General features: G+C 37.7%; 1 protein-coding gene across 1 annotated transcript in view; it reads left to right on the top strand.

Annotated features, from left to right (window-relative positions):
- Positions 1-2,297: 2,297 nt before the first annotated feature.
- LOC103805729 (voltage-dependent calcium channel subunit alpha-2/delta-1-like) overlaps positions 2,298-11,586 on the top strand; it is a gene marked incomplete at its 5' end in the record, with an annotated part of 60,227 nt that continues 50,938 nt past the window's right edge. The window contains 3 exons of the mRNA XM_009078389.1: positions 2,298-2,367; positions 3,180-3,230; positions 4,867-4,966. Of these exons, the coding sequence (XP_009076637.1) occupies positions 2,298-2,367; positions 3,180-3,230; positions 4,867-4,966 (221 nt within the window). The remainder of the gene's footprint in view (positions 2,368-3,179; positions 3,231-4,866; positions 4,967-11,586) is intronic.

Raw genomic sequence — 11,586 nt, 5'->3', positions numbered from 1 at the left:
GAAAGTTCCAGACATTTTAAATTTTATTGTTTGAAGCTGAAGTTGGTATCAGTTTTGCCTCTTGATGTTTCTGAAGGATTTGCCACACACTGTTTGGTCTCAAGGGCTCAGTTCTGAAGTGCTTTCTGTCTAGACAAGTGGAGTTGACCTCAATGAACTGATGTGCTTACCTGTCTGGTGGTATTGCATTGACATGTATATGTAGCTCTCAAATTTTGCAGCAAAATGTAGCTGAATTATTTCCAATAGTCCTTTTTTTTTTTTTCCCCACATAGTTATTATGTAATCTTAGCCCATATTTCTGTAAATTTTACTTTAGGAACTTTTCTGAGTTACATCGTAGTTTAAAATAGTAGTTGAAGTTACACTATCATCTTCTTGAAGGGTGTGATATTGGGTAAATTTCAGCTAAACTTTGCTGTGATGGTTTTTAGTAGATAATTTATGGGCCAGTCTGTTATTTTGTGTCTTTAGAGCATTGATTCAGTTTTAAGTGATCATTATCCTATTTTTGATAGGATATTGATTCAGTTTTAAGTGATCATTATACTATTCCAGTAGAATATGATGATGATGCCTTTCTTCAGATCCTTCACTCACTTTCTCTTTGACCCACCATCCATTTGCTTTGGAGAATGCACTAAACGAGTTGGACTTTCATAGGAAAGAAAGTCACATTACCAGTGTAAATTGCATTTTATCTGCTGTTTTGAAATAAACCTAGATCCTACATTCAGATAATTCTCTGATTATGAAGACTCTCCAAGATATGTGTCAATTAAGAGGGACAGATTTTGTAGGGCACAGCCTGTCATTGGATGTCAGTGGAAAGAGTTTGGCAAAGATAGAGCAGTGTTGGCCAGTTTCTTGATTTATATTTGCTGTTTTACCTAAGCCACTCCTAATGCAAACTGAAATGAGAACATTTGGAAGCAGATTTTGCAAGTATCAGGGAATGTAGTTCAAGGATGGATTTTCAGATGGAATTCCTATGGATAGGATAGTCTGGGAGGCACAAAAAGTCCATCATCAAACATATGCTAACCAGGAAGGCTCATAAAATATTGGTCAATTTAACCTGTGCATACCTAAGTAATGATACTTAAGTCAGAATTCTGACATAGTCAGTCTCAAAAATTCTATTCTCTCATTTCTGGAAGTTTCAAAGACCCATCAGGTCCCAAAGGACCTGTCAGGTGGTCTAGTCTGAGATCATAGACAATACTGATATAGACTTTGAGGTTCTTCAGGTTTGTAACAACACAGAGTTGTCTGGGGTGGTTAAATATGTACTGATAAATGATCTGTGGGCATTACTGGGCTTAAATGTTCTGGTAAGTGATGTGCCAGCTCAGGGTTTGGTCATTTAGGAAAGTGTTCATTGAGTAAAACCAGGAATAGGAAGCTGCTCAAGCTGGTGGCTTCTTTTATATTCATGGATAGAGATATTATAATCCCTCCACTTTGTCCTGGATGAATGCTTTTTCAGGAAGAATCCTAGAGCTGCCTATATCTTTCTTTATTTCCTAGACAGGAAAATGATTAATGTCAGCAAATAGTTCCCCCAAGGCCATTGGCATCCAGTAAGAGAACAAATTGCAGAACATTATCTCATTCCATGTAACTTTTCACATTTTTATTTGTGTTCGTTAAGCTGTCAAGCAGTTTTGAAAGGCTCATTTTGTTTTTCAGTCAGGAAAGCATTTCTGCCCTTGCTAAGAATTATGGTAAAGCTTATGTGAAACACTTGCAAAGTGTTATCTAGCTCAGCATTTTCTTTACAGAGGCACAAATATTTGCACCTCATTTTGTTTTCAGAAAATATGATATTTTCACGTCGGTTTTTTCTAATTTTCATTTTTAGGTAGTGCTCTCCTGAGTCAGGATAGAATTGCTCAGGTGCAGAACTGAGCTTTAGATTGATGGACACAACAATAATTAAGTTGCAATGTGTTTAATGAAGTTTTTCCTTGTTTAAAAAGCTCTTTCATATCCTGAAGTACTTTGGTTGAATTTCAGGTTCCATTGAGATGTTGTCAATTACAGACAGTTCCTGTTTCTCCAACACATTTATCCCTTATATGTAGATATAGATTTATTGCATTATGTGATTACATATATAAGAGCATAAAGTTTTTTCAACAACATATTACACAAATACAGAGGATTTTTATCCACACCAGATGTTGATATTTATATAGTGCAAAATCTGTGATATGGATTCCTTCTAGTGTTGTATTTAAGGCACTTGAGATGAAGTTTTTAATTTATTCTATGCAATTTCTTTTTCTTTTTAGCTTCCCCATGGGTGGATAAAAGCAGAACTCCTAACAAAATAGATCTGTATGACGTACGCAGAAGACCATGGTAATTTTCTTTCTAAAGATTTGAGATATCTATATATTTAACTTTCTAGGTACTACTGTAAAAGTCATTTTTTCTGATTATTTATATCTTATACTCCTTACTTTTCAATATTGTTATTTTGCTTTTAAAATTAGTTAATTCTTCTGAATAAACAATTCCCAAATCACACTCCCTTGTAATGCAATATCCACTATACTGAGTGATATGATTGTATTGCATGGACCTTTTCATAGGAGAATAACTAACAAACAGGTATTGATTTTGTGCCCAAATCAAATATAGTTCAGATTATTAGACTGAGCCATTCTTCCAGACTTTTGCAAAGTGATTAAAAATATGCCTCAGTGGTTTAAACCAGCAATAAAATCACCAGGTTGGTAAAGGACAGGAGAGCAGTGGGAATGTTTTTCATGCTTTTTTTCCTGTAAGCCTCTCAAGGCATAATGCATATTGATACTTGGATTCATACGAGTTGAATGCTTTTATTTTCAAAGGACGAAGTAATTTTCCCTAAGCTGGGCTGAATAACAATTCATCTGTCATCAAGATCTTTAGCTCTGAAACAGTATTCATGTTTTTTAGTTCTAAACATCTGAAAACAGTGAATTTTGATCAGTATATCCAACTTCCAGACTTCCCTAATGTGATTTAGGCTTTGTTTTACTTAGAAGGCACAGCAAGAGAGAAAATAATAGCACATGGGTTTTGCAGTAGCTAGAACAGGAGGATTTTGTTGGGTCGGTTAGATGGAGTTAGAGATCACACACGAAAAAATTCAATTTTGTCTCATTCATACCATTTATTTATTTCAGGTATATCCAAGGAGCTGCATCTCCCAAAGACATGCTGATTTTAGTTGATGCGTAAGTGTTGAATGTCTGAATATTGACATTAACCCTAACCCTAACCCTTAGATTAGCACTTAGATATGTTGAGCAAATCTCTGTATGGTGAAAAATAGGGAGGGGATTAAGATGTCTGTGCAAGGTTTAACAATCTTGGTATGAATAAATAAATACACAGGAAAAAAATGATTCCAAAAAATCCAAACCAAACATGAAAGTTATTTAAACTGGGGACAGCAAAGTGGGGATTTTTAATCCCTTTTGTATTTTTCTACTTTTTCCTTCTTAATTACTGAAGTAATCAAGTGAACATTACTCCTGTGCATGCCAAGATTTGTTGGAAAACACAAACCTAAAACCAAATTACTGGAAGCATTGCAGTAGATGCAGTCCATTTATTTATTTCAGGTATATCCAAGGAGCTGCATCTCCCAAAGACATGCTGATTTTAGTTGATGCGTAAGTGTTGAATGTCTGAATATTGACATTAACCCTAACCCTAACCCTTAGATTAGCACTTAGATATGTTGAGCAAATCTCTGTATGGTGAAAAATAGGGAGGGGATTAAGATGTCTGTGCAAGGTTTAACAATCTTGGTATGAATAAATAAATACACAGGAAAAAAATGATTCCAAAAAATCCAAACCAAACATGAAAGTTATTTAAACTGGGGACAGCAAAGTGGGGATTTTTAATCCCTTTTGTATTTTTCTACTTTTTCCTTCTTAATTACTGAAGTAATCAAGTGAACATTACTCCTGTGCATGCCAAGATTTGTTGGAAAACACAAACCTAAAACCAAATTACTAGAAGCATTGCAGAAGATGCAGTCATGATTTCATGACCCTGAAAGCTGAGACGTTCTGCAGACTTTGCATATTTTACCATATAGATTTAAAACATGACAAGTGTGGTTACTATAAAACATTACTTAAAAGTGAGCAAAGAAATGAATGCATGATTTCATGACCCTGAAAGCTGAGAAGTTCTGCAGACTTTGCATGTTTTACCATATAGATTTAAAACTTGACAAGTGTGGTTACTATAAAACATTGCATAAAATTGAGCGAAGAAATGAATAAAAGTTCTCTTTGCCTTGGCAAGGCTTCCTTGGTGTAGCTAATGCTGGGGGACTGAAGGAAGCATTGAAGCTGATGTGTCAGATTGCTTTCTGCTGGAAAACATCTCAGGCAAAGAACTTGCATTTAATGCTTTTACATGTGGTGAAGTGCTTTCATATCAGCAGTGAGTTTTACCAACATTTGTTATTTCATCACTTCAGCTCAGGTTGTGCCTTGAATCAAACAAGCTGTCATTTGTGTATCTGAAGATCTAAAGCTCTAAATCTGTGTGTAGGAGTATAAAATGTTTAGATAATGCATGGGTTGAAGGTGGGAAACTCTCAGATGTCTTGACAAGAAAAAGAGGAAAGATGTAGCATTAGAACTATCTAGGCCATAGGACTGGGCTTTGAATGCCAGTTTGGAATTAATGTCATAATTATTCATTGTGTAATAACATTAATGACGAGTTGGAGAACTCAGGAGACAGGTCGACAGTTTTAGTGTGAAAGTTGATGGGTGCTCTGGTTTTTCTTTGTACATTTTAAAAACATATTGCTTACTTTTGTATTGTCTTGTGGATTTTTGTCAGGAGTGGGAGTGTCAGTGGATTGACACTGAAGCTGATTCGCACCTCAGTCATTGAGATGTTGGAGACCTTGTCTGATGATGACTTTGTGAATGTAGTTTCAGTGAGTATCTGTTCTTTCTACAAAATTTGTATTGTCAACAAAGCCATAAGCAAATTATTGTTAATACCAGATGTGACATACTTGAGTGTTAACTTGCAAAGAGACTTAAAATATATTGCAAAAATGCCACATTTGGCTTTCGTTTTCTTATAAAGTGAAATGAAGGTCCCAGGTTTGTTATTATTTATAAGTTTGAGCAAAAGGCATAGCCAAATTCTCCTTTCTAATAGAGTCATAGAATCATCAAGGTTGGAGGAGACCTCTAAGATCATTGAGTCCAACCATGAACCTGTCACTGCTGGAACCCCCAAACCCTAACCCAGATCCTCCAGTGCCACATCAGACACCTCTGAAACACCTCCAGGGATGGTGACTGCACCACCTCCCTGGGCAATATCCCAGTGCTGAACACCACAACAGGGAAAACATTTCTCCTCACATCCAATCTGACTCTGCCCTGGCTCAGCTCAAGGCCATTCCCTCTCTTCTCTCCCTCAGCCCTGGCAGGACACACATCCCACACCTCTCTCCAGCCCTGGCAGGAGTTGCAGAGAGCCAGGAGGTCACCCCTGAACCTCTTCTCAAGGCTAAACAAACCCAATTCCCTCAGCCCTTCCTCACAGGACATGTTTTCCACACCTTTTATGAGCCTAATCTAATTGTCTGCATAACACATCTCCCATTAGATTGGTGTATGCAAATTCTCTTGAAATAATTAAGGGTTTCCAGGTTTTCCACACAGCATGTTGATTGATGCTGATAACAGAAGATGGACAGCCATAGATCTGACCTGCCAAAGAGATGTTGCTGTGAAACTCTACAGTTAGCAACTTGATGGGTAGCAAAGCAACTTTATTTCCATAATAAATAATACAATAGAGTGGAGAATCCATGAAGTAGTTAAAAATGCACATAATATATGTGTACAGAGACAGCACATGTGATGTGCAGGTCACAGGATTGTTGGGAGGAAAGTAGGGCTCTAAGGATTTTCAAATGAAGATGATGCTGACTTTTTCAAGGCTGGAATTTCAGCAGCTGAGATTTTTCAGAGCCTGATCTGAAGTTTCAGTGCTACCTATAATCACTATACTATACAAACTTGACTACCAGACAATGAAACCTCATATTCTAAGTAATGGAGTCTTTAAATTGTTCCTTAAAGTAGTGTGGGTTGTTGTTTTGGTTTGTTTATTTGTAGTTATTCTTGATGTTTGGGGGTTTTTTTGAGTAGTATTTTAGTCTTTCTAATACTTGTCTAGCTTTTAAAGTGCAAATCCCTGGTTTTCAAGACAGATGAAGGCAAAAATCCCTCGAAATAGGTCTGGGGAGGGGGAAGAAGGTATGGACAAATTTCAGTTTTCAGGCTGATACCTTGGATGTCATGCTTTAGCCTTGGGCAAGACTTTTTATTTTGTATTTTTTAGTAAACTGTTCAGCTGTAGAGCTTTGATTTTAAGGGTTTAGGATGGGAACATTGACATACTCTTAATGACAAGAGACAGCCTGACTGATGAGTAACTGGAATGATTTTGAGATAATTTTCAACTTCTACAGTGGTGGTGTAGCCAGCCTGCAGGGAGAAAGACCTGAAATATAACTAACAGCAACCTCTTTAAAGCCACTTATTGCTTCATCGTTTGTCAGTCTAGCTAGACCTTTCTCCAAGGAGCAGAGAAGCTCTTAATCACAATGGTGATTCCTTTATTAAACTTTTCAGCAGTGGATTAGAACATTTCCTTTAGTTTAAATTGTGGCGAAAGCAAAGAAACTATTTATTTTGTTATTATGAAAGGAAATAAGCTTTGCTGGAATGGTATTAGAGAGCTGAAATCTTGTTGTTAGGGTCACGGATTTTTAAAAGAAAAGTTTGTAGGCATAAAGTGATGGAAATTGATTGCTATGTTCAGTGGAGCTGTGCCAGCTTTCACTTCTGGAGAATCTGAACCCAAATACCTCTTGATATACACAACTTTCCAAACTCTTTCCTTACATTTGCTCCTAGCTGACCAGAAATAGTGTGTTTCAATGCTAAGCCTTCCTTAGGCTCCTGGTATTTTATTAGCTAAGGTTCAATGTTATTCTAGAGGGGCCCCAAGGCTGGGATTTGTGTCAAAAAAAGGATTAGAAATCTTCAAATATTTTCTACAGTCCGTTTTCCCAGTGGTTTATAACTTGCAGTATATAAGGACCTTCCTTTCTTTGAATGAATGTTGAGTCTCACATCAGATATTGAACTGCAGAACCAAAGAGGATGATTTGGTTGTGCTGTGTTCATCCTCAGAAGAAGGCAACACTCACAGAAATGTACATAATAGAGCATGACATCTCTAAATCTTTTATAAAATCCTATTTGGTGTTGTGCACTTCTCATTTAGAAGTCTGCATTAGATCCTTTCAGTATTGCAATTGTTTTTGTTTGAGCTATGTTTTCATGTATTTAGCTGACTTACAAATTGGAATTGTGGGGGACAAGGTGCTATGACATTTTATTTCTCAGACAGGAAATCATATGCTATAGATAGCAAACAAATGGTTGTACTACTACAGTGCATTCTGTAAGTGAGAGAAGTGAATGCAGAACTTTGGTCTTTTTTAAATTTCATTTTTCCTTTTTTTCAAAAAAGTTTTTAGTTTTATTTAGATTTTTCCAATGTAAATGATTCTATGATCACGATTCAGAGAATATTCTGTGATAGAGAAGACATGTCTAAAGTCCATCTCCAATGCTTTCTTAATAAATCCTAGACCCAAAATATCAACTTGACCACTGTGTTCTGGGTGAAATAAATTATTTATTCAACACATTTCATGTTACTGATTAAGAACATTTTCTCTTGAAGCATTCTGGTATTAAACATGATTGGCTAATAAAAAGTCCAAAAAGCTAGGTGAAATTTTTCAGTTAATACAATGTTATTGGATATATAAACACTAGCAGTGACTGGGAGTTATCTTCAATTTTTCTTTCCCTCGTGGATCTTTTGGCTAAAGAAGTGACAGTTGTTTTATGGCTTGTTAGCTTTAATAAACATAGAGCCTTTACTATGAGGTTTTGAGTTAACCAGAGAGCTGTTTTACTGCTAACCTCTGCCAAGATGTTGTCCCACAAAGCCCATATGTATGATGATTCATGCCCACAACTGAAAGACATGGATTTCAGTTCATGCCAATCACTCCTGGAAAGTGACAGGATGATTTAATGAACTGTGCTTCATATATGAAGAAATCCTATGGGAAAAAAAAAAAAAAAAAAGCTTACAAGTAGCTGTGTTGAAAACATTAGTTCTGCTGCTTGAACACAGTACTTGCATTTATTTCCAGGTTGAATGAACCAGTAAGTCATGTAAAGATAGCCAGGGGTTAATATGTCATGATTTCCTCTGGGATTAGCATGTTCCTTATCTGAAGTGTTGTGCTTTGTTGCAGGGAGAAACCTGCTGTGTGAAAGAGCTGAAATGTCTGAGTAATACAGCTGTTCTCCCACTAATCCCCTTCCAGGCTTTGATAGCAGAGTGGCAGATGATAGGGGGAGCAATTCCATCCCAGCACGTTGTGATTTAGTGACTTGGTTTCAGTTGTTGGCACAATGAACATAATTTGTTTGTGATTGTGGGTTGGCTGCAGTGTGCAGGAGAAATGTGTCTCAAATCTGTAGAGGTGTGGAAAGTCACACAAAGAAAACACCTCCCTTACAGCAACAGATGTGTTAAAGGTCAGGAGCTGCAGAACTGTTTAAAACCACTTAGCCTTTGTAAAAATCCAAACCATTATTTACTGTTTAGGGGCTGGGAATTAAATGTCATGAACAGAATCATACTCTGGGAAAATTGGAAGCTCATCTCCTGCTCTTGTGCAGCTCTGCACATCAAGTAAGCTCAGAGGGAAGGTGATTTCTGGATGAATTATTTCAGAGGAAAAGCTCTGCACCCATCCTGTGAAATTATTGTTGGGGGTAAAAGCTATATGTGGAAGACACACTCCTTTTCCCACTGATTTAAATAGTTTTTTCATATATCTCTATAGCTCAGTGGCTACAAACCTGTTTACTTTGCCTCCCTTACTCCCAAGCTTGTATGATCTTTATGCCTTCCTAATTGAAATATCTAAATATGATAATAGAGGGGGGAAAATTTGTAGAGTCTTTTCAATGTGTTGAAAGTGATTTATTTATTTATTCCCTTTCTGCTGCATGTTCCATCCTGTATTCTGCAGATCAGATTTCCCCTGTATATTCTTAAATATAGGGAAACATTCCCAGCAACATGCCATGGGTGGAAACCTTAGCCTAAAGTCCTAGTGAAGAGAGGAGGATGCTAGAGTTTGCAGCCAGGTAGCCTCTCATGCTAATCCTTTCTTTGCTAGCAATTTTGTCTGAGTGTAATTCTATTCAGTTGCTAAAAATATATTTGACCATATCTGTCCAGCAACAGATATGTTCACTAGTTAGGCTTTCTCTTATCCCAAGTGTACACAAAAAGTTCCTTGTTAAGTTCAGTTTAATGAGCCCTGCAGTATTGTCTGTGCAACAAGGCAGAACAGCAAATACTTACATCGATCAGACATATACACCATAGTCTATGACAAAGGTGAAAATGAAGTGTTACTTTTCTGTCCCAGTGATAATACTCCCTATGGTACTTGCTTGCAATTTTTTTCTTTAATATCTGGCTTAAAATAAAATGTATGTTAACCCAATATAACATAAAAACCATGGTGATGTTACTGCAGGGTGAAATCTTCTCTCACTGAGAATTACAGCTAGCACCAGGACCATCTCTAGAGGCTGTTTCCATGTTGAGCTCAGAACTGTGCTCAAATTATTAGGCATTTTTAACAGTACAGCCAGTCAGATCCCACACAGAAGCTACTCATGTTTGCATTCAAAGATCATCTGGCCATACCTGATATATTGCAACTGAATATAGAAAGAGACCACACATTTTAGCAGTTTTTTCTTGATTTCTCATTTAAACTGAACCTTGCAAGTAAACTTGAGAAACCTTCGGAAGATGAAGTTATTTTTTTCTGAGTTACGAAATAATACCTTGCAAGTAAACTTGAGAAACCTTCAGAAGATGAAGTTACTTTTTTCTGAGTTACGAAATAACAACCAAGCCATGTGAACTTAGGGATTTGTTTGTTTATTTATATATATTTTTTTTCCTTTTACCTATTATGGGAAAGCATATCATGCCAGATTCAGCACCCCAAGAGAGCTGAGGCTGCTGCAGCTCCATGAACAGGTCCAACCAAACGTCTTCCCAATGGGCACATACACTTGGAACACATGTATACACATATATACATAACATATATTCACATGTATATATACCTACTGGGCCAGCCACACAAATAACACAAACAGGTGCAAAACATTCATCTGAACACAGGCAGTGCCAACAGCCTCATCCTGCTCTCCTCTCTGGCTGAACTGGCTGGATGTCTGCTGGGGAGTACATGTGTACTGTGTGGATGCCCTGAGCAGCTCAGACACTCCACATGCCCAGAAGTTGCCCCTGCATCCCTGTCTGTCCCATTGCTGCCACCCAAACACGAGTCCTGAGGCCACAACCTCTCTGCAGTTGCTGGTAGAGACTATCTCATGTACACATGCTGAGATGTCAGATCTCCCTGTGGTCCTAATAGCCAAGAACCCACTGAGATCTCCTTTAGAAATTCAACACACTCATCAATTTCACCATTAGAGACCCCCAGGACCAGCACTTGGTGCTCATCCCAGATGTGGCACCATGGACACACAGGCCCTACAACCTAAGGTCTGACTCTGCTTGCTGATCTTATAGACCCACACATATGTAGAATAGAAAGTCCCTCACACAGGAAAGGAAACAGAAGTGGAACTTAATAGGTAGGCAGAATAGAGTGCACTGAAGATATATGGGATGTGGCCAGAAAAAAGTACCAACCAGTAAGCTACTTACACAAGTTCAATAATTCTTCCCCTTACCTCTCTATTTTACCCCACTTGTTCATCTCCAAATCATAACATTTCATAGAATCATAGAATTTTATTGGTTGGAAAGGACCTTAGAGGTCAAGTCCCAACCCCTGCCCTGGGCAGGGACAGCTCCCACCAGAGCAGGTTGCTCAAGGCTCATCCAACCTGGCTGTGAACACTGCCAGGGTTGGGGCATCTACTACCTCCCTGGGCAACCTGTTCCATTCTCTCACCACCCTCACAGGGAAAAAACTGTTCCCTAATATCTAGCCTAAATTTCCCCTCTTTCAATTTGTACCCATTACCCCTTGTCCTGTCACTACAGCTCCTAATAAGGAGTCACCCAAATCACCTAAATGCTTCCCTTTCCTCATCCTGGTTCTTCCCTTAAATATTCCATGCTAAGTCCCATGCAAACCTGAAATGCACTTTGAGTTATTAACTGTAACTTTAGTTTGCTGTGGAAGGAAAATGTTCAAAATATAAGAGAGAAATGTATGTAAGAGAGAAAAAAAGACATGGAAATATTTCGAAAGGAATAGGGCAAGTCTTAAAACAAGATCTGTTTCATTTTAGATCTGTCATAAGGTGGTAATTCTAGGGAATAGGATACTTGAGTGCATGAAGAGCCAAAAGGAATGGAAATTAGCAGCTCAGA

The sequence above is a fragment of the Acanthisitta chloris genome, unplaced genomic scaffold, assembly GCF_000695815.1.
Source record: "Acanthisitta chloris isolate BGI_N310 unplaced genomic scaffold, ASM69581v1 scaffold8367, whole genome shotgun sequence".
NCBI classification, from domain to species: Eukaryota; Metazoa; Chordata; class Aves; order Passeriformes; family Acanthisittidae; genus Acanthisitta; species Acanthisitta chloris.
This window is presented reverse-complemented; position numbering and strand designations above follow the sequence as displayed.